Consider the following 23,643-nt stretch of genomic DNA (forward strand, 5'->3'; position numbering starts at 1 on the left):
CGATGGCGGGGGACGAGCGGGAGCCGCGCCCCGCGGGGCCGGGTGACGGCGGGGACCGGGGAGGGCCGGGCGCGGCGGGCGGGGGGGAGCGGCGGGGTGGGCGCGGCACCGGCGCCGCCGCCCCCCCTCCGGCCGCTCCCGTCATGGCGGCGGGGGAGGGGCCGTCACGTGAGCCGGGAGGAGGAGGGAGGGAGAGCGGGAGGGGCGGCCACGTGACCGCCGGGCCCGCGCGGCGGCGGCCCGCTCCCCCGTCACGTGACGCGGCCTCCTCCCTCCCTCCTCCCCCCCCTCCGCGGCGTGTTCCGGTCACGTGCCCGCCCCCCGCCCGCCCCATGGCCCCGGCAGCGGCGGCCCGACCCCCCTAGCGCCCGGCCGGCCCCCGCCCACGGTAAGCGCCTGGGGGGGGCGGCGGGGCCGCGGCTGCGGCGCATCGCGGGGACGCGGCCCTCAGGCGCCCTCCTTGCGGCCGCGGTCCGGCCCGGCCCGGCCCGGCTCGGCCCGGCCCGGCCCGGCGGGGAGCGTTAGGCCGGGAGGGCTCCGCCGGGACCGAGCCCGGGCGGCGGGAAGGTGGCGGGGGGCACAAAGGCGGGGGCCCGGGGCAGGCCGGCGCGGTGGCGGCTGCGCCCCGAGGGCGCCGCTGCGGCGGCTCCCGGCCCCGCGCTGAGGTGACGGGGCGGTGGGGCCGCGCCTCGGCGGGCCGGCTGCCCGCTGGGACCGGCTGCTGCCCGCTAGGACCGGCCGCTGACCGCTAGCGCCGGCTGCCCGCCGGTACCGGCTGCCCGGCCTGCCCTGCGGCAGCGGAAACCGAGCGGTGAGGCTGGCACAGCCCGGCTGCCGGCCCCTGCCCGCATCTGAGTTAGCCAGCGGTGTAAAGGTTTCCTCCGTTCCTGCTCAGACCTCCCCGACCCCGCAGGAGGAGGCTGGGGCCAAGTGCTGGTAACGGAGAGCGCTCAGCGGGGCGTTACGAGGCAGGCTCCCGGCTTTGGGATCAGTTAGGAAGAGTCTCTGCGTTAAAGGCAAGGTAACCGTTGAAATGTAATGGCATTGCCAAAAAGCTGTGTTCACTTCCAAAAGCTGGTCAGGCATTGAGTGGGTTGCCCAGGGAGGTGGTGGAGTCACCATCCCTGGGGGTGTTCAAGGAAAGGTTGGATGTGGTGCTTAGGGACATGGCTTAGTGGGTGATGGTGGTGGTAGGGGGAGGGTTGGACCAGCTGATCTTGGCTTTTCCAACCGTAATGATTCTAAGACTCCCATAGAGCTGGGAGAGGAGGGGTTAGTCATAGATAAGCAAACAGGACCTTTTGTTTTGTTTTACGCCAAGCTGAAGCTTCCTGATTGATCTTGCCAGTTGTAAATTGCAGCTGACATTAACATCCCCAAGACAGGCTTGATGACAAGTCATACCCATGGGTTAAGGCCTACCCCTTTATCCAGATGGTTTTCAGAGCTACCAATCATGTCTTTAAAAGCTTTGTCACTACAGAATTTTCAAATAAACTGTCTGGTTTTCCTGTTCAGGAAGATGCTTAAGCCAGAGAAAAGTCTTGTCTTCCAAAATATGCAATTGAACAACTCCAACACTGCTTCTTTTAGCAGCAGATTAAAATTATCAGTCAAAGATGTAAAATAAGAGAATTTCTCCCTAGGAATGTTGCAGTTGTTGCCTCTTTGAGCAGCAATATCATCATCTGCAGTACTGGTTCCTGGAAGCTTCAGCACAGTTGTTAAATATAGATGTTAGGATATTGGGGCAGGCGTGAGCAGATCATTGATGGCTCTCACCCTTCTTCATCGTAAGCCTTAAGTGTCAAAAAAAAAAAGAGAAAGTGACTGGCTCCCTGCATGTGCACAGTGAGGATATCGCCTTCCCCTCTGCAGTCAATAGGAGACCATCCTCACGCTTTTCTAGCAGCTGGGTGAGATTTCTATTTTAGAATTTTGGACTTCTTGTAACAAGAGAAGCCATCTTGTTCTCGTTAGTGAAAGACGGTAACTTTTCTAAGTCCTGATTATTACTCTGTTTTACTCTTTCTGATGTATTGTTTAAAAGACAGCTCGGGGTTTTCTCCATTTTGGGTAATGCTTGTTGTGCATATCATCCTACTGCCACCATAAATTACTGCATGAAAAAGGAAGCAGAGCAGTGACAAATAAGAACGGCAGCAAGCTCATGCATTCGCTCTCCCAGAAGGTAGAATGAGCCACTTGTGGGATAATTGTGCGTTCACAGATTGCACACTGCAGGGTACTGTGCTAGAAGCACTGCGTCTGTAAAGGAGAAGTTGCTAGCTGCTGATCATTTTCCTCCTAGTTAAAAGACTGCTTGTAGGTGGGTGAAATAGCATGGTTAAAAGCAAAGCAACTTGCATCAGAAAGCCTGTCTATGGAAATGCTTTCCTTTTCTTTCTGTTCAGAACGATTTTAATTCCTTTGCATTTTGTGGTTTTGTCTCTACTGCATTTGCTAATAATGACCTCAAAGGACTGTAAATTAACAAGGGGAGAAAAGTGTCAAAATCTGTAGTCTTGCGTATATTGAGGTTTCTGGTCTATTGGATTCTGTGGCTAGCTGCCTTTTTCCGGTAAGGATAAGGTGCTGATGAGAGACTACGGACCTGCAACAGGAAATTCTCCATAAAATGGTAGCATAAATAGCACCGAAAGAGAATAATGCTGCTGGGGAGACTGTAATGGATTATGCTAGGAAACAGTCCTGAAATTATGCCATGCAGTTTTCCTTGAGAGAGCAGTATTAGCAGGGCTGCTCTGAATGTGGCACAGCATGTTCTAGTGGCTGCTGCAGTGGTGCTGATGTGAACCCCCACGTTCAGCTCAGCATCACTGAAGTCTTGGGCGAAGCCTTGGCTGAGTGACGCGATAAATGAGCAAAGCTTAAGTGCAGAGCCCGTTTGCCATTGAATCAGTATTTTACTTAACGCATTGCAATGATGGGTTTTGACTTGCCGAAGGGAATGCTATCCTACTATTTAGATTGTCAGAGTAAGATCTCCTATCTTGCTGATGTCTTTAAAAAAAAAAACAAAACACTGCTATCTGAGTTTCAATACTCAGAAGTATCATTTTGTGATACCTATTATTAGTGTGATAGGTGATGTAAATTGCTTTTTGAAGTTTGATGCAGACACCAGCAAACATTATTATAAAACACATAAAATACGTGTATCACCTTTTGAAAATACTGTTCTATATATCAACAGAAAAGTTTGTGGTGTACAAAATACAGCAATTGGACAGACTAAACGTTTACAGCAAACATACTAAACCTGGGATTTTTTGATAAGTATGCAACAGTATGTTAACAAAATCTAGACATACCTATGGCATACATATTCTCTTGAGACATTTAAGGCTGTAGAGTGAACCTGAAAAGAGGAGGGATGGTGACTACTGGGAAGATTATCAAAAGGACTCGTGGCATGTATCAAAAGGTTAGTCGATGAGAGGCTAGTGAAAAAATGCCCAATCTTTTGAAGCAGGTATAACACAGTCCAGTCCCTCTGAGGGATGGGGATAGGAGACTGGACAGCTGGGATCAAGCGTACCAAATATCGTTCAAGTCTTGGGCAAAAATCACTACAGTAGAAACAGGACTGTAACTGGATTGTTATCTTTAGTGCAGAGGAGAACTGAAAATCCTTGTTTTTTCACATACCTTGTATCCCTCCCTCTTGTGAAATGATTTAGCATCTGCTGTTCATACTGAAGAAGGAAAATGCTGCCAAATGCCAGAGGAGATCTGGAATTTGTGTTCCTTGTGTAGCTTTGGTTTTCTTCCGAGCTTGAAAAAACAGTAAAGAAAGGTTAAAATAGGAGAACTTGGTTATCAGTTTAAGGTGTGCAGGTCTTTTATGGGAGCACGAGGAGTCTCAGCAATATAATTAGGTGAATTATTTAAGTAGCTCGCACTGTTTTGTCTAAATAAATTTGCTAACTGCATGGTCACAGGGGAGCATGTCTATCTGCATTAGTTCAAAAATGATGTAGGCATTAATGAGTAAATGTGGGCTGTAATACCTTGACAGGAATAGTAGGAGATAAGTGATGATGATGATAATCAACTCTACTCTTTTTAATAGTTCCTTGTAGCCACAATGGCGACATCATCTGAAGAAGTGTTACTGATTGTAAAGAAGGTACGTCAGAAGAAGCAGGATGGGGCTCTCTACCTTATGGCTGAAAGGATAGCATGGGCACCTGAAGGCAAAGACCGCTTCACAGTCAGCCATATGTATGCAGACATAAAATGTAAGTAAAGACTTTTCCTATTCCAGCTTCAGTAAGTGGTGTTTCAAGAAATGTTTAAATACAGTCCAAAGCTTATTTGCTATAAAACACTGGTAGGTAATTCAGGAAGGTTGCAAGGGTCTGGGGCTTTGTCTAGGCTATTCTGTATAGCAGCAGTGGTCAGGACCATGGTACGTGCTTAACAGTTGATAAAGGATGTAATTGCAGAACTTCTGTACTCTTCAGATTTGTTACACTGCACTTTCTATTAACTTTTGAAAAATTTCTGCGATAAATCAAACAGAGAAATTATCTATGCCATATGCTTGTGGAGGGAAGGGTGGGAGGAGGGTTGAAGAAGAGTATAGGATTTTCAGGGTCTAACACAGAAGCTGTCTGGCATGTCATCTGTTAAACTATGCATCTAAAGCTGTTCCAGTTTTCATATAAAGTGAACCTCACTGTTTTATTTTCATCCAAGAGACCACAGCTTCACAAGTGCTAGCTTCTGTAGTTTGGCCTGACTGTAATGCACCCAATAAGTGTTTGCTATTGCAATAGCAGAGTACTTGCAAGTCAAAACTGAACAGGAAACGTCTATTCTATGCTGCCTTTCTCGCTCCAATTAGTACTCGTGTTCCATGTGTTGTAATGCCAAAAAAGAATTTTAAAATGTTGTATGCATCACTTGGTTAAGCTTTAGTGATTACTGCTGTCAGAAGTCACATACAAGTACTGCAGCATGATCAAAAGTGTGTGTGATGAATCAAAACTAATATGCTGTTTTCTGAAATACAAATGTGACAAGAAGTTTAAAGGGTCTGTTCACTTATATTCAATTTTGTGAAGGTTTTATCCAGCCATTTAGCTTATACACACTTAAGCAGCTTACATATTAAAGTGTACAGGCATATAAGTCATTATAACTTAGATGACTCGCGCTTATTTGTTTTTTTCAAAATCAAAAAAGTGGGATAAGAAATTTGTAAGAAAGATCATGATTTAGGGGTGACCTTTGGTTCCTGTCTCCAAGTTGCATTGGAGAAAGGGGCCAAGATTGGGAGTTAGGTGGGTGCCATTTGCAGGGCTATGCTGAAGTCAATATAACAAAACAATCCATAAATGTAGTTGTTTACTGACCATAAACTTAGTTGTTCTAGCCTCTGGTTACAAAAAGCAGGAGTTAGCTTTTTCTTATGAGTCATTAGGGTGTAGTAGCACCTTGGAGGCACCTGGGGATCACCTTTGGGGAGTACTGTGGCTAACTTTGCTTACAGCACGCCGCTTGAAAACAGCATACTTTTGCTGTCAACATCCTGTTACCCCACCCTGCATCTGCTTTCTTACTACTCTTCTGTGGGAGCTGGCCCAGCTGGAAAAACAGAAGGGGGGTTACTTTTTAATGGCTCGGTTCCTTGGCTTGGCCTGCTGCACAAACGCTAGCACCAGCGCAAGAGAGGCAGTGGGAAGAAGGGGCAAGGGTGAAGTGACAAGGCTGTCACCTTTCAGCAGCAACCTGGACTTGTACCAGGTTGAAGTCTCCAGGTGATGAAAAGCTAATTCACAGGAGTTTGCTAACAGAGAATGTAGTGAATACCAAGCTGAATCTGGGCTCCTGAGCTGTGGCTGAAGGATACTGGGTTTTGGAGAGGACAAGGTGCAGCATTCCAACTAATTTAAGGGGAGGACTCTGTTCTACTTGTATGGCTGGAGTTCACACGTAGGATAATGACATTTAATTGGATGATGTGGATAACTGCTTGTAACCAAATACTCTAGGGTAGACAGTTTCTTATATAAGCTTACTGTCTGTTGCTAATTAATGCTCTCTGTGTAATCTAGGCCAGAAAATCAGTCCAGAAGGTAAAGCTAAAATTCAGCTTCAGCTAGTATTGCATGCAGGGGACACAACCAACTTTCACTTCTCCAATGAAAGCACAGCAGTGAAGGAGCGAGATGCTGTAAAGGATCTTCTTCAACAACTGTTGCCCAAATTCAAAAGGAAAGCTAATAAAGAACTTGAGGAGAAAAACAGGTAAAGAGAAAGGAGTCTGAAAGCTGTCTTTGTTTTTATAAGTCTTGTCTAACTTGTGTTGTATTGCAACGTGGTTTGCGATGTTGCATTTGTAAAAATCTCTCCGCTTTCAATTTAGAGGCAGTTCCTCAGGACTTATATAACTCTAACATGTTGAGACTGTGCTTGTGTTCTCAGTGACACATTCTCGAGGTGTAAAGGCAGCCAGACCAGCTGCTACCCAGTCTTTGTTACCTATGCTATGAGATGAAAGTGCCCAACTGGCAGTCTGTCTCTTTAGTGTGCTTAAGTACATAAGTACCAGTGAGAAAAGCTGTCTGAAAGATTTTTTTTCCAGAAGTTCTCACCTTCCTTGATTTGTGCTTGTTTTTTTCCTCCCTGCATAACCCTTTCCTTCCTGCCTGCCCCTGCCAAATATTCTCCTGTTTTTTATATACTATACTAAATTACTCAATTTTTTCATACGTCTCACTTGACATGTAGTAGTTTGTTATTTGGCACGCAGGATGTTTATTCTAAAAAGAATTTAGAGATGAGTTTCAGGAACTAAGTCCTTCTTTAAAAGGGCTTTTAAGATTTGCTTCCTTTCCTATAAAATATTTGTTTTAAACCAGCCCTTGTGGGCTTAGGGCACACTTCTCTGTGACTCCCCAGATGAGTTTCACTAGCATCCCCTCTGAATCCTGTATCTGCTAGCTTCCCTTTTCAAAGACTGTTGTAGCTTTGAACTTATCTAAGTTAAAGGTAAACTTTATATTTTTTAACCAAAAAATAGGACTTTACTGGGCAGATTAGATCTTTACAAAGGGATTTCCCAAACAGACAAGAATCCTTGCACTGGAGCTCTGACAAATCTGAGATGAACTGTTTTCAGTACTGCAGTGACAGCTAGACTCTACAGTAGTGCAGGCTACCTTGGCACTGTTACCATACTGGTTTCTTTATGCTAATTCCTTATTTCTAACAGTAACACCACCAAGTAGGTGGACAGTCTTAGCTCTCGATCTTTGTAGCTGTAAATGGAGTTTTACAGTACTATGCTATGTGGCATTAATAGCTTTTCTAGTTACAGAAAACTAGAATCAGAAAAGACAGAATCTTTAGAATGGACTGTTCTAGTCTGTTCTTTTAACAATTAAAGTTCAAGACCAGTGATGGGGCTTCACTAGCCTAATTTGGAAGAGATGAGGCCAAAAAGTCTAGCCTATTCTGGTACAGTACTTCATCCAGAGTCCTTGTGGCATTCCTCTGCTTGCTTATACTTGGGGTGAGGTATGTACCAAAATTCCAAGATTAAATGAGCTATTTCAAATTAAGATTATTTCCTGCTGCACTAATTAGTGGTCATGGCTACTAATCCATATTTGTTTAAAAAAAAAAAAAAGGATAAAAAATAACCTTGGTAAGAAAACATACTAGCAATGTCCTGTCCCAGAAGGTTACCACTTCTATCTCATCCTACTTTGTCCTCAGAGCTGCTACAGACTTTGGCTCAGTCCAAATTGCAATCTGTCTATGTTCTTCCTTAGACTATGTACTATGTATTCATAAGACGCCTCATTTTTTTGTTCACAACCAAGACCCTGAGGAACATGCTTAAGGTTGTTGAGGTTATTGGCTAATTGTCCGTGTGCATGCATAGTTCCCAGCAGATAACCTAGTGTGGGCTTCTAATTGGTATACAGCTGCATGAAAAAGAGAACGTGAAATAACTGAAGTTTCTGGTGCATACCTTTTTTGTATCGTGGATAGTAAGGGTACTTGCTTGATATTTGGTTTCTAACTTCTGTAAACATTACTCCCTGGTGGAGGTAGTGACACCGAATGTTTCTGCAGCACTTGCACTGTATGCAGTAGTTAAGTGGTGAAGGTCCTACTGTCACCAACAGAAATGTAAATGAACAAAAATCTCAAGATCATGTGTGTTTTAAGCTATCTTATGCCATGCGTATTTTGTTATCTGTACTCTTGCACTAAAGTAGAGACCTGTAACTACCAAATTCTAAGATTTTAAACAAGAATTGGACAGTGCCCAAATCCCCTTTTTCTACTACGAGACTTTGGTAATGGTAGTTCAGGAAGAGTCAGTGTGCTTTTGCAGTTCACAAGACTCTAGTCTTGGGCATGCAAAGGCACAAAAGCTTCACAGAATATTTAAAGACAAGACATTAATCCCATATTAATGTTTTCCTAGGCTTTACTGTTTTGTAGCACTTAATGCTATTCCTTCAAGGTTTTTTAAGCCCTTTCTTCATTCTTTTGAGACAAGTATCGTTATTGAGGTTGGTTATTTACACAATCTTATTAAGAAATACACGGCATTTTTTGAAAGAAGAGTTAGTTTCTGTTCCTTTTGTGAACTCATGTTAGTTATGGAAATCCTAGTGATTTATTCTTCAGCGTTTCAATTGTATTCAATACATTCTTTTACCAGAATGCTGCAAGAAGATCCTGTTTTGTTTCAGCTCTATAAAGACCTTGTTGTGAGCCAAGTAATCAGTGCTGAAGAATTCTGGGCCAACCGTTTAAGCCTGAATGCAGGGGATAATTCTGCAGCACCTAGTAAGCAGGATGTGGGCATCTCTGCAGCATTTCTGGTATGTTGAACCTCTAATTTAAAACACTTTAGAGCAAACAAATTGGGGAAAGATTTCTGCTCTTATACTTTATTCCCCTATACTTCAATGTTCTTCTTTCTCTGTTAAAATATTGCAAGTGTAAAGGGGAGAAAAAAAGTAAAGATTTTGTGCAAATCTGCAACCTCAAAATTCTGTCAATTTAAGATGCTCAGATTGAACTTAACCTTAAAGAGGCAATAGGCAGATGCTCTTTATACTGCTGCTTTGTCTTCCATGTAACAGAAAAAATGATTAACTTAGTCACTATAGTGTATTAATGCAATTAATTAATGCAATAAAAGAGTGTCTGTTGCAACATCCATGTGCATAAATGAAGCCGCGAAGACACCCACACAAAGCAGTCTTATTCCTTCCCTGTGTTTGTTTTTCTAAGCTGGTACATGCTTTCAGCTAGCCAAAGAACAACTTGTACATCTGAAAGCTTGTTTTATCTCTTTCCCCAACTTTCAGTTATGTTATCCCTTCGTAAGATCTCAATGCTTTTGTAATCTGAATGCAATCTAAAAGTAATCTAGGTACAATCTTCAGATTCCTTCCACAGGGACGTGTTTTTACTCCTGCAACAAAACTCATACAGATTATGATTTGCTAGCTGGAATCCCATTTTTACCTTTGTAATGACTGTTTGCACACGCTAAAGGTTTGGGAGGGAAAGAGGAGATGGGAATTGTTTTCTGGCCTACCTGCTATACAAGTGCTCACTTTTCCCTTTATAAATACCTGAATCAGTTAAATGAATTTGTTTTGATTTTCTGTCACCGCACTATTCTTACACCTTAAAAAAAAAAGTGAAGCTTTCTTAAAGTAACTGATTGTTACTTTAATAACCAGTTTGTGTACACTGCATTTGTGAAGAAGAAATCTCTAGGTATGTGTGTTCTCATCCAAGTTAAAAATAACTGTCTGGCTCTGTTCAGAATGAGTGCTTTTCTAGAAACAAGGTAGTACTAAAAACTAGAATTTAAGTGTACAGGAAAATGAAGAAAAGGCAGCATATGCTTTCCTCGGTTACTGAGAATCTGACTCTGCTTGCTTGATGCAGAGCTTCCTAAAATGATCACTGAACTGTAACTTGCAAGTTCTGACTAAGGCTTACAGTCAGTTTTTAAATGCAATGTTATTTATCACTTATACTGAGATGCTTTTAGTGCTTAAGAAAATAAGGTGTAACAACCATAAATTATCACTGATTCTTCGCTATCTGAATTCTTGAATGAACACCAAAAGATAGGGCATATACAGTAAACATGCCTTTTCTTGCTTTGGAACAAGGTTATATTAAACTAAGTATATCTCCCTTGATTGATGGTCTTTTTCATCTTCTAAAATCTACAGTCTACTTCTTGAATCATCCCTTAAGTGGCAAGTATAACAAACTAATTAATGCATGCTCTTTTATTTACCACTCCAAAAATAGCTATTTATGATCAAATATGCTATGTATTACTGGAGGAAGATGATTATCTGCAGCAGAATTTGACTTAGTTATGCCTTTTTTTTTCCTTCTCCATTTACAGAGGGAATTCAGACTTAAACTTTCTCCTCCCTGTATGCTTTTTTTTTAGGCTGATGTACGGCCTCAAACAGATGGCTGCAATGGTCTGAGGTACAATTTGACTTCAGATATCATCGAATCCATATTTCGAACATATCCTGCAGGTAAGAATCGTGCTTTGCATTACAAATACATTAATTTAAGATTTGTTTACTACCATTTTACTCCAGGAAGACTACATTGCAAGCCTGAGCCTGTAAGTATAAAGGACTGTATCTTCAGTCTCTTTGGATGATTTTTCCCTGCCTTATTTCCTTAATTTGAGAAGGGATGGAAAGAAGTATGTGCTAAGACATGCTTTTGAAATGAAAACTTGATTTCATTAGATGAAAGCATTTCAACTTGTTGCACTGCCTTTTTTTAATTGTAAGCAGTTACTTGGCTCCCATAATATGCCCCTACTGATCATGTCATTTTTTTTTTCCCCTCCATGATACCACCTTTAGAGGAGGGCAAGAGACCGTTCCTTCCCTTGCACTATGCTGAACTCTGACAAGGGTTCCTTTTGGCTCTAGGTTAAAAATGCTAGATCCATCCTGAGAATAACTAGAATTCTGGTAAATAAGACTTTGTATGTGTGTGCGCGTGTGTGATTCAGATTAGAATATTCTGGTTTCTGTGATGTACATTTCTTTTCAGAGCACTAGGTAGTATTGTAAGGCATAGAAGAGTTTGCTGATGTTTAACTACTGCATTCCCTTACATTTAACTGGCACCAATGGTGATAGCACTAGACAGAAAGCACGGAAGCAAGCAAGGAATTTTCAATGTAAAGTACTGTATTAGGATTTGCAGAATACTTTGTAATCATTACTTGCTTGTTCACAGTAAAAATGAAATATGCAGAAAATGTTCCACATAACATGACAGAGAGGGAATTCTGGACACGATTTTTTCAGTCTCATTATTTCCATCGGGACAGACTCAATACAGGCTCAAAAGACCTCTTTGCAGAATGTGCCAAACTGGATGAAAAAGGTAAGTTTTCTTTTTCTGCAATAGGCTGTTAACTTAGCAGTATTATAGAGCACAAATCAAGAGGTATGGCTAGTGAACTTTGCAAAACTCAAGTCAGAGTTCTCATATGTCTATCTATTGGACATCTTGTTTGTCAAACTGTGAGAGGTAGAGATGGACATTGGAAGTTGTCTATAGCTTTATTATTCTTAGGCTGTCTGGTAGCAAATGCATTCCTTGAAACAAATGGGGAAGTGCTAGTACTAGAAATACCCTTTATCACAACTCAGGCAACAATAAATCAGTGATAAATTCCAAAAATAAGTGATCATGATAGTATACTTACGCTCTGCCATCAGTTACTATGGAATAACTTCCTTTACATAAGCCTTCATTTCATGCTGTGTGCACAACTTAGAGCAGGTATAGCTTTTGTGGTAGGATCAGTTTTCCACAATAGACAAACGTAGATCCTGTTACCTGTTCTGTCAGTCATTTTAATAGAAGCTTAAGTCAGATGATATTTAAGATTTCATATTAAACTTTTCTATATGATTACAAACCTACCTCGAATGTGAAGAGATGAGATCATTTAACACCATTCGTTGGTGCATGTTCTGTCTAGTGAATACATTTTATTAGGAATCCACAACCCTTCACAAGTAAAAGCTATCACCAGATACAAACTACCATTCTACCTAAGACAGTCCAGCAATACAGTGCCAAAATTAGAAGAAACAAAACTAAGGCCTCCCAGTTCCCACTAATACAACTAATATTAAATGCATCCTCTTTTTTATATATAGAACAGCGTTCAGTTGTGTAGAAGTTGTTGAAAGCTGCTGTAATTAGCAGGCTGCTCTTTTACAATAATATTCTAAATTTATGGCCTATTTTGAAGGGAACTTTGAAAAGGGTTGGAAGTTCTAGTCATGGTGATATTTGGACATCTGCAGAACCTTTGGCCTTTCCTTAAAGGTTAAATAGAGTGTAATAATCCCATAATTATTTCTGTTTTTTTTTCATGGTCTTTTCTTTCTGTTTCTTTCCTACAGGGTTAAAAACAATGGTATCTCAAGGAGTAAAAAACCCTCTGATAGATTTAACAGCTTTGGAAGATAAAACATTAGATGAAGTAAGTACTTGGCAAAAATACAAAAAAAATCGTTTCATTTAAGGGGAAAGTGGGTCTTTCTCCTGTTGAAATTACTACAAATGCTTATTCTAAGACAGGTCACTTACTAGGCTGCTGTGCTTGTTGAGTACTCAACATTTACACAGTTATGTGTGTGAAGAACTGGAGCCTGTGCTCAGATGCCTGCCTTAGTGTGCTGGGTATAAAGCCAGACTTCTCTCTTTTTAAGAGGAATTACTTCGCTTTGCCTTCAGCCACCTGGTAACTGGGGAACACTGCCAGCATTAAGGCTTGAGGTTTTTTGAATTCCCAGTGCTATCACATCCTCCAGACAGGTGTCATTTAGCCTGCAGGCTGCTGGTGTTCTACAAGAAGTTAAAAAGAGGTCAGTAACACAATTGCTAGTTCTTACTTGCCATCCGTGCCTGTCTGTTTAGTACAGGTGATCCTTTTTTTTTTTTAAAGCTAGTCCTGTATATACAACAGATCAAGGTGTCTTATAAAATTACTTGTTTAAGACTTTTTTTCTGACACCTCTAAATGTTCAAGCATTTGAAGTTTTTTCAGGGCAGATGTGGGTGATGGTGGGGGGGGGAAGGTAAGAAAACACTGCTTCAGATGATGGTGCAGTATCACCCAGTGAAATTGCAAGGAGGTGGCACACAGGCTTCCTGACTCAGTGGAAAACACAGAATGGTCCTTCTGGCTTTGAGAGAGGAGGTAACTAGTGTTATTTTCTTTGTAGGGCTATGGTGTTGCTTCTGTGGCCTCTACATCAAATGCCTCAAAATCTGCTAGAGAAAGTAGCAATGCTGCCATTATAAAACGCTTTAATCATCATAGTGCCATGGTCCTTGCAGCTGGCCTCAGAAAACAGTAAGTTTAAATGTTATCTAAAAGCTAAATTTTGTTGCATACTTTAAGGAATTTCCAAAAGGAAAATACATCTGCAGTTCCTCATCCAGCCTCTTTTTATGAATGAACTATTAGGCTCTAGAAATGAAAGTACTGTTAGGTTCCATTTTACTTCATACACTTTTTTCAGAGCTGTCTGAAATGATAAATGCTATTTTTAGCTGGGTTGCTATCATACAAATCAGATACAGAAAAGGAAAGGATGTTTCTGCTTTAGCGCTCTAGCCTTGCTGAAGGCTGCAGAAGACAGAATTCTGTTGGTTGTGCAGGGGGAGAGAGGTCTGGTACAGGAAGTTCCTATTGCCTGCCTTCCAGGAGCAGGCCTGCTGGGGCTTCCTATAGCAGGTTGCATGGGAAGAGGTCAAAGCAGAAGCAGAAGAACAGTGTGACTTGGGTGGATCACGTTAGAGGTTTACCCAGTGCAGCACCCTGTCCCTGACCATGCCTTAAAGGTATCGGCTGGTTACATATATTTGTAGTGGAAAAACTTGTTAGAAGAGGAATGAAATGGATTTGTTGTAAGGTCTGTGGTACAACTTGTTTATAGACAACCACCTAAACAACTGATTATTACTGTACCAAAATCCTACAGGCCTTACCTGTGAGAGATCTTATTTAAATCATTTCTTCTGCATGGCTGAGCTCCCTCTCATTGTTCTTGTCTCACCCAGAATGAGCAGTGGGCCTCAGATAACATTCTGGGTAATATGTGTTTCTGTTCCTCAGTTCAGAGTGAGACAAGACAGTAGCTCTCGTTCTGAAACAGTACTATTTCAGAGCTCCCATAGCTCTGCTAATACAAGATTGGCCTCAGTGTGTATGCAAAGTGTTTGTTTTGCATGATTTTGCTGTGTCCCACTTGCATTGTGGGCACGCTACTATTTCTGCAGAGAGGCAGAAGTACCCTTCCCTGCTGTTGAATTTCCCCCTTGACAAACAGGGTCATTTGAGGAATTGGTTCCTTTTATCTAGATCAGCTTCTATAAGTTAAGACATAAGGGGGGGGAAGCTGGTGGTATACAGTATGAAGACGCATATAGAGCTTTTGAAATAAATGTATTTACCTTGTCTCTAGCATGTATTTAAAACTTCCTTTGAGGTGGATTCTTTTTAATGCTGTTTCTCTATTTTAAGAGAAGCACAAAATGACCATTACAGTGAGACCAGCAGTATGGATGGAAACTCCAGGGATTCAGATTTCTTTCAACCACCAATGAAAAAGGTATAGTTAGCTGATGCGATTCTGGTTGAAAGGAATTGGATGCTGTCTCTTAAAACAATGCTGAAGGTTCATTATGTGTTTTAAGAAGTATCTAAAACAATACTTAAGTTAGCTTTGCTTAAAAGTATATTGAATAACAATTGAGGGCCAGTGAAAAGCTTTGTGCATAGAATATGTCTGTTGGTAAACATGAATGAACTACACCTTGAAGTACTGTTCTGTTATTCTCTTTAGTTATGCCATGCCCCATGAAAGCCAAGTTTCCAACATTGTTCTAATTGGACCCAGGTTCTTTCCATGCTGTGCAGATGTATTTTTGCTTTTTGCCTGAACACTTCTAGAAAACATACATATGAAAGAGAGAGGGGTGTTCAGGAGACAATATTAACTTGTCAAGTGTATGTTTATAGACGGGATGATTGAACTGGCACGCAGCAGCCTTCATCTTAAAGTCAGAAGCTGGAGGAAGGTTCAACGGAAAGAGTAGTGATGCCTGGTGCATTGAACTAGGGCAACAGCCTGTTTCAGATGAACAACAGCAGCTCACAAAGTGGGGAAGAAGTACTACAACTGCTACAGAACTTAACTGAATACTCCTTGATAGAGTTGACAGCCAAAATAGAAAATGCCAAGCTGACTCAAAACCTGCATATGTAGTGAGAAAAGGCTGTAAAACACCCAAGTTGTTAAACGTTGCAGTGGTCAACAGCTTTGACTTCCTGAAAGCTCCAGGCTTTTACTGAGGAAGTAAATAGACCAGGACAAGAACAAATGTGATGATGAGAGGAATGAGAAAGTAGCATAAGAGTGGGAGCCTACAGAAGGAAAACTACCCGTGGTGTTACCCATGCTGAAAAAGTCTGTCACCACTGTGGTGACACCTCTCACCACGAATGCTCTAGCTCTATTGTCACCAAATATCTTGAGCAACTGTTAGGATGTTAGTCCTACACTCTTGTACTCCAGTCATTACATTATTACTATTTCTGTTAATCTGGAGATAGCAGGACTTATTTAGAGAGAAAAAAGAATGATGTATGTATAGCAAAATAATTTCTCAAGTGTCGGGGACTGTGAGTTTTGGTCAGAATCTACAGAAAAAGCAGTAGTGCCAAGACTTGCAAGCTGCACGTTTAAAACGGTACTGGGCTTAGGAGAGTAGACACAAACCATTCCAGCCAATTTTGTTTTCATTAAGGTGTTACTAGCCCTTTCACACAAACTCAGTTAAGTGAGAGAAAAAAGGCAGTAAATGTGCCAAATTGCGCTCTAATTAGTGAAGTGTACAATTCTTTGGTTTATTTTTAGGTGAAACTACAGGAGTCCATTGAATATGAAGATTTAGCAAAGAATAATAGCGTTAAAACTATTGCACTAAACTTAAAGAAATCTGACAGGTAAGTTAACCAAATATGCTGGGCTATTTCAGCATATTCTATCTAGCAGGTCTCATCACAGCCTGCACACAATCGGCTGATTTAGTTTCCACTGTGCCGCAATGAAGTGTGTTTAGGCTAAATTTAGAAACAAAACATGAATTCCTGCATAAACCATCTTCCAAGTAATTCCCATTTAAATTTGTAGTTTGATTTTACCTTGCTTCTCAGCTCGTTAAGCCTCTGTAAACCTACTAGGAGGGCTTTGATATAATTTCTATGACAATCTTAACAGACTTATCTTAAAGGTTCAGCACTTTGTTGCAGCTCAGTGGAAAAACGTGTAGCAAGTGTTCATATACAATTCCAAGCAAAATCCACTCCCAGGGGAGAGAAGGGCTGTTGGGATAGTTTGGACTGGCCACTGCTCTTATATTTTTCTAGTAGTTGTTTTTTAGACTCTTCAGTTTAAGAACCATAGAAGTAACTTTAGAGAAGGAGTGATACCACAGGAAAGAGAACAGATCCAAATGTGCGTGTAACTTCGTTTAGCTGAGGTTCAAATAAAAGCAGTGTCAATTCCTTCATTATGATGATATTCCCAGAACTGAGCAAAATAGGTGGCACAGGTAGCTTTTCATTGGCAGAATGATGCTCGCAGATTCAATATAAATGTCTTATTTTGGTGCCATACCATTTCTAACCCAACCTCTTTCCACATGGCAATACATTTACTTTTCATGCCAACAAACAGGATTTAGATAGTGGAGTCAACAGTTGCAAAGCATCTAAAATTGCAAAGATATGAATGGCTGTCCAATGATTTTTTTCCATTTTTACCAACACTCCTATTAATATACTTTTCTCTCTCACAGGTATTATCATGGTCCAACTCCAATTCAATCACAGCAATATGCAACCAGTCAGGATATAATTAGTTCTTTTCATAGTATTAGGCAAGAAATGGAGGCATACGTACCCAAACTAACTCAGGTATGGAAGAGTTTTCAGCAGAATTCCTTTCCTAATGTTAACATCTAGCTTTCTGTCTCTCGGCTACTGGAATTCTAACTCAGCCTAAACATAATTTACAACTTTAGGTGATACCTTTTGAGCTGTTGTGTTTAAAATATAAACACAGAAAATAATAATAAAAAAAAAAGACAGTTGAAGCTTTGCTGATATTCAGAGTTATATTCTACCGTTACCATATTGTTCTGAAGAAATAGTAAAGGCATAAAATAGTAAAGGAGGACAATCATGCAACATGAATACTGGCAAATATTATTGATGCCACCCTCTGAAAATTAAGATATCATGGTGTTAGAAGGTCTAGTAAGCAGGCATATAACTGAATGGGTCTTTTACCCCAAAATGCATTTAGGTAGGATCTGTTTTTAAGTATGGGCTGCAGAGAAGTTCGCTTTTAGCAGCGTGTGGATAGTATGGCCATCTCACCAGCCAGTTTCTGAACTACCCTTCTTAAATTTGGCCATAAGAAAAGGGGTCACAACTGTGAACGTGTCACATCTCTGTATTGTGAGGATTATCCTGTAGGAGTAGCTGCGCAGCCAGTTCACATACTAGGTAAAGGAAAGGTTTGTTGGTTCATAATTGGAGAGCTTTCATTGAAAACATGAGCTAACAAAGCCACCTCATTTAATTCTTCAGTACAGCAAACTCTTCATCAGAGCTTCCACTGTATCTTCCCAACTATATCTACAATTAGGTTTCTTACACAATTTAATTTAAGGACTGAAATAATTGTTACCTCTTTCCCTTCAGGTTCTTTCAAGTGGTGATGCTACTAGCACTATTGCAGTCCTGTCACCTGGAGGAGCACTTATGCAGGGTGGAACACAGCAAGCCATAAACCGTAAGGACTTAGGATGTATAGTACTTGAATCACATTTTATTCCTTTTTAAAGCAGCTTGCTGTTTCATCTCTCTCTTAGAATATGTTACACTGATAAAGGAAATTCTGGAAACATGTAGCTGGAGTAAGACTGGTTATGGCAACAAGAAAAAAAAAACAACCCAGGCACCCTATGAGGGCGGCGCTGGCTGTACCAGTGCAAGTGAATGACGGAACTTTACAGAGCAAGTGATAAAGGATGCACCTGATACTAAGTCGTTGTACAGTTAATGGGTTTGCTTGCTCAGCATTCTTACTTGTATTTTTTCCTGGATTTTAGAAAATAAAAGGCATAGTAAAAGGCATAGTCTGGGAGAGCTCTAAAGAAGTGTGTTCTAGGTAATTGTTTGGAACTAGGTTTTTTGCAGCCTGCATTTAAGATCCACAGCTCCCTGTGAAGGATGTTTTTCTTGTGGACTACAAGGGTAAACAGGCAACTCCTCCTTCTCCCATCTCCATTCAACTGCTCTATTTCCTGTTGTCACATTCGTGCCAGCTTAAGTTCCCTTCCCTTTAGTCTCACAGCAGATGAATCCCTGTTCTCACAAGGCAGGGTTTAGTACGGTTCTCTAGTTCATATTTTGTACTTGATCTGAAGGACAGCAGAGACTATGCAGTCTGCTGAAGTAGTATGAATTTCTCATGGTAATAAACAGAAAGGAGTCAGCAAGCCAGTAACAAGGCTTTCTGGCCATCCCAACTGACAGACTGGCTGCTAAACTCCTTTTCATCAAACCTAACCACCTTCTTTTTAACAGCCTCATCCTCAAGTTTGTTATGTACTGTTCAAGTGACTGCTCCTGCCATTCTCAGTGACAGGCTGTGCTTTTTATCCCTGCTGTTTACAGTTGCGGTGCCCTCCCTGTTCTTGAACAGTGTAGCCATTTTTTTCTTTAAAGCGCTGCTGGGGAGAAAGTTCCTTGTTCCTGCCTAAACTTCTTGTCTTCCGTGTGCCCTGTCACTGACAGGTGCTGTGACTGTTCTCTTTGCCCATGTAACAGCGGGGAAAGTTAGAAGTTACATTAGCTTGCAGTATTCACCGCACACCTCACAGCCCATTTTGCACTGGGCTTTGAACAGAACAAGGCTCTGGTCCCAGAAGCAGTCAGTACTGCCCCGCTGTAACAACAATAATTATTTCTAATTATTACTTCTAATTCTGGATTAAAGCACAGTGTCCATTGTTAGCCTGGCTATAGATCTGCCTCAATATTATGAGTTTCCATGCATAGCCATAAATAAGCAACTGACCTGATCTAATGCCACTGATAGTCCTACTTCAGGTGTGAGGCACCTCAGAGGTCCCTCCCAGCCAACCTTTCTGTCATTCTACTACGAAATGTGTATTACTAAGCTTCTTCATTAGCCTAACATTCTCATTTTACATATGTTAGTTTTGAGTGAAGTGACAAAGCCTTTTTCCCGTTGCAGAGATGGTGCCAAATGACGTTCAGTCTGAACTAAAACACTTGTACGTGGCAGTAGGGGAACTGCTACGACACTTCTGGTCCTGCTTTCCAGTTAACACGCCATTCCTAGAAGAAAAGGTAAGGTGGAGCCTTCCTAGTGTGGGCATGGTTAAGACATGGCCATATCATGGTCTAAAATGACCATCATTAACTTGATGCACAGAACTCATCCCTAGAACTGAAGTTCACAGAACACTATAAAATGTGACTTTTTTTCAGCAACTTGGTACTATTGGCTAAAGTCATACTTATCCCTGTAGGCCTCTTAACACCCTTCAGGAACACTTGCTGTGCTCTAGTTTCCAGCAGAATGGTTGGCTGTTTTCCAGCTGCAGATTTATCATTGTCAGTTTAACACACAGAAACTATCGCCCCCCCTTTCGCAGCTTTTAAGACCTAATGTCTGCAACACTGTTTACAAGGAAGTTTTCCTTATCCTTCTATCCATTGCAAAAATCACTCAGCTTCAAAACATGCACTGCTTTTTAGAACAGAGCTGCCTTAATGAAAGGATGTCTGGCTGTAACCAGGTAGGATTGTTACAGTTTTTCTGTTGCCATTCTCAACCTCTGACCTCACGTGGATCACAAAGATTAAAAACTTGCATTCAGCCATCTTAAATTTTCTGCTGCAAAATGTGGCCTGAAATTCACCATACAGTCTTTGCGTGAAGAAAAAAAAAATTAAAAAAATGATGTTTTGGTTAATATCTATAGAATTCACTGACCACGTAATAGTAATCACCTTGCCACCACAGTGGATTTTCAGGCATGTTGTACTCAAAAATAAATATGCTTTAAGTTAAAGATGTTTTAGGAGTTTTTCCTTCCTCAAACTGTACATACTTAAAGTATCCCCCAGAATGAGTTACAAGGTGTTCTGTGCAAGCAATTACAACATTGGTTTCTGTCTCTCTCTCAGGTTGTGAAAATGAGGAGCAACTTGGAAAGATTTCAGGTGACAAAGCTCTGCCCATTCCAAGAAAAGATTCGGAGACAGTATTTAAGCACAAATGTAAGGGAAAATTACTCTTAACTTTAATTACATTATATTAATTACATAATTGGTAATGTGAATCGTAATTATCAAAGGATGGTGGCTTTGCTGCTTCTTATCCTATGTCATTTTGTTTTTTTTATTACTACTGAGAAAATTGGCAGAGGGAAATTAGGTACGAAGTTAGGTATGCCTTTTCTCCTTGACTCTCCCTGGCTACCTTGCTGAATGACAACAAACTTGTCAAGAGCTATAACTTTGGAAATTCCTCAAGTGAGACAACAGAAAGGGGCAAGTTATGTTTCACTTTCTATTTCCATCATGAAGTAGAACTTGAGCTACTTCAGAATAATCTCCTACCATATCAGACTTTAAGTGGTTACAGACTAAATACCGGAACAAACAGCAGAACCAAGTGTCACGTCCCTGGGACCTCTTCAGCTTAGTAGCTCTCTGAACTGCTACCTCTGCAGTTAGCATAGAGCTTCTAGGTCCTTTCTCTCCTCATCTGGCATGCCTCCTTGATCTTGGTGAGATCGCTCAGAGTGAATGAAAGGAATAATCCAACTGAGCATCTGTTTGATCAGAGGCAGGGGAGGGGATCTATTTCGTGGTAGCTGAGACATTTATTTTTTTCTCCTCTTAATCTTTCAGTTGATAAGTCATATAGAAGAGATGCTGCAGACGGCCTACAATAAATTCCATACATGGCAGTCCCGCCGTATGCTGAAGAAGACGTGAAAATGCATGCTGTACAGGTTTGAGAGCAAAATCTGCAATAGGTATAGGAATACAACCTAGCACACGTGCAGATCTTATAGTTGTTGCAGGAGGACCTGCAAGCTGTGGACTTCTGGAAATGATGCTAACTGAACTTGCACATTTTTTTGAAAAAGGAACTGAGATTAAACTTGAAAAGTAGGGAGAAAAACAAGGAAGAACCAAAACAGAAGAGCTGAGGCGCAAAAATATTTAAAAGACACTGTTTACTGCAGTTACTCAGGAACTGCTTATGATTTGCATAAAGAGCTGCTTTCAGAAATAAAAAATTTAAAGAGGGTGTATTAATAAAATCTGTTTTTCTGTCTAATTTTTTTAAGAAATGTATGGCACAGGGTAGAAATCAAAAGTTTTTCTTCACTGGATTCTGACATTTTATTGAATTCCGTTTATACTTTCTGCAACCATTTAACAATATTTTAAAATATAGCAGAAACTGGTTTTGCTCCAAACATTTGGGAGAGTGTAGGTGTCAGAAGACAAGCTTCTGCCATATATTTTCCCCACCAATTGGAAGCAAGAGGCATTGCACTGAAAGCTGTCTATGGTCTGGGGTCCCTGAAGGCACATGGGGCAAACTTTTGCCTGAAGTCTTGGATTTTTATGCAGATTTTTTTCAGCCATCAGGTTTGCATGTTTTCCTTTGAGTGCAAGCGTGTGCTACTGCAATCTTTTTTTAAGGTGGCATTTGTTCTGAGGAGAGAATGCATTTTTAAAAATGAAGTTAAATAAAGTTTCTTACAAAAGCAGTCATTTATTTTCAATTTAGACTTTTTTATTATTTCTTCCCTTAAATCTGTTTTCCTTCACTCTTCCCGTTTGACTGTTACACTATTTTTGGCGAATTGATAATCATTGCAAAGAGAAAAATGTGTTATTTACACAGTGTCCATAGCTATTGGGAATCTGTGCCATACTTTGTTCCAAACAGAACCAGTTCACCATTTCAGACCAACTTGTCTTGTATTAAATGTGACTTAAATGCAGAGTAAATCTGTTTTCTATGATAATATGCAGTTCAATTACATCCTTGTATTTTGTTGTCATCTTGACTGTACTAAGGCCCAGGATGGGCTACTGAGCTTTTTTACTTCTGACTAAACGTGACTGTTAGGTATAGGAGGCATTTACTACAAAGACAAATCAGTGACTATACTTATTCAAAGGAAGCACAGCAGTGTTCTGTAAGGCAGAAAAAATTCCCATTAGCCTGCATGATGGCTAAGGTTTTGCCACCACTGGTATGACGTTAAAACATTATAGTATGATTCCAGGTGGAAAACTCCTGTAAATTCCTTCAGCAGAAGAGATGTATTTGTACAGCCAAGTCTGTGCTTGTTCTGTGCTGCTGCTCCATTTATGCAAGAAGGGGTTTTCTTTAACTAATGTGTGGAAGCCAGCAGCTTCTGTATATCCAGTGTTCTTGGATTTTTGTATTATGATAAAAGCCGAGTTTCAGTTAAATGTCACTGTCCTCACCCAAATTCTGTTTGGAAATGTATGCTTATTGTTAAGCCTAGTTTTCCTGTCTGCTTTTGCAGATAGATGCATGATACCTGCTCTGTGATGTTAATGTGGTTTGCTACAAGAAGTGACTGGGCTCAGCAAGAGGGACGTGTTTTTTTGGTGGGGTAAAAGCTTCACTAGACATTAACAGGTATATGTACAGCATTAGTGGGAAGAGGTGCACATCTTGTCAAAAGTTGCCTCTTGTGGTAAACAGTTTCTCTAAAACCTAGGCATAGGGTATGGCTTTACTAAGTCTAATACTCTTAAAAGTGCAGACAGCTCCCAGAAAGCAAGTGCAGTTTCGCTCTGCCCCACTCCAAAGCATTCACTCTAGTAATTCTGTGGCCAAATTTCAACTATTTAGAGAAAGCTGTAGTGGCTTTCATCATATCAGAGGGCTAGGTTCAAGAAAATCTGATTTATATTCCGTGCCTGAAGCTATGAACAACACATGTGAGTATTAGACCGCACTGAGGTTTTGCAATAATCATTTCCTTTTAAAAGGAATAGACCAGAGTTTGGAATATGGAACTAAATCTTTGATTTGAATCAGTATTTAGGATTCCTGGAACACTGGACAAAATGCTTAGAGTGTAAAAAGTTTCAGTGCATCACAAGAAGATTTTACAGTTCAAAGGACTGTTTGCAATCATTATGGGGGGTGGTATTGCTATAGCTTTAAGTTATTGGTGCGATATCAGGCTATCAATTACTTAATTACTAGAACTGTGTGGGAGAGAAGGAGGAGAATGCTAAATTCAACAGTTTTGCCTAGAGACTGTACAGGCAAGGCTGCTATGCACTTCATATTGCTTTTTCAGGTATTGTGGCAATAAGGCACAGGCCCCTCCTACAGTAAGGGAGGTCAACTAAATATTTTCTCCTATGTTGTATTC

The 23,643-nt window shown here is 41.0% G+C and overlaps 2 protein-coding genes and 1 long non-coding RNA gene across 5 annotated transcripts in view; 2 read left to right on the top strand and 1 right to left on the bottom strand.

The window, feature by feature from the left end:
* The window catches only part of LOC308196333 (L-lactate dehydrogenase A chain), a 93,184-nt gene that overhangs the window by 41,477 nt on the left and 28,064 nt on the right, over positions 1 to 23,643 (top strand). The gene's annotated exons all lie outside the window — the stretch shown is intronic.
* On the top strand, positions 82 to 21,984 carry GTF2H1 (general transcription factor IIH subunit 1). Of its 2 annotated transcripts, none has more exons than XM_080595187.1 (15): positions 82 to 388; positions 4,097 to 4,265; positions 6,087 to 6,279; positions 8,714 to 8,876; positions 10,484 to 10,577; positions 11,302 to 11,451; positions 12,486 to 12,565; positions 13,311 to 13,441; positions 14,615 to 14,702; positions 16,011 to 16,099; positions 16,954 to 17,071; positions 17,864 to 17,954; positions 19,425 to 19,540; positions 20,384 to 20,476; positions 21,113 to 21,984. In XM_080595187.1, the coding sequence occupies exons 2-15, from the start codon at positions 4,112 to 4,114 to the stop codon at positions 21,197 to 21,199; spliced, it is 1,647 nt and encodes a 548-aa protein (XP_080451313.1). In that variant the 5' UTR covers positions 82 to 388; positions 4,097 to 4,111; the 3' UTR covers positions 21,200 to 21,984. The 2 variants fall into 2 exon arrangements, with proteins under 2 accessions (XP_080451313.1, XP_080451314.1); XM_080595188.1 differs by lacking the exon at positions 82 to 388 and adding an exon at positions 897 to 1,021.
* Positions 1,019 to 23,643, bottom strand: part of LOC308196339 — a 45,670-nt gene continuing 23,045 nt past the window's right edge. For both annotated transcript variants that reach the window (XR_013952144.1, XR_013952145.1), the window contains one exon: positions 1,019 to 3,798. This is a non-coding gene — a long non-coding RNA (uncharacterized lncRNA). The remainder of the gene's footprint in view (positions 3,799 to 23,643) is intronic.

Source organism: Anser brachyrhynchus, assembly GCF_964034855.1.
Source record: "Anser brachyrhynchus genome assembly, chromosome: 5".
In the NCBI taxonomy this organism is placed as follows: domain Eukaryota; kingdom Metazoa; phylum Chordata; class Aves; order Anseriformes; family Anatidae; genus Anser; species Anser brachyrhynchus.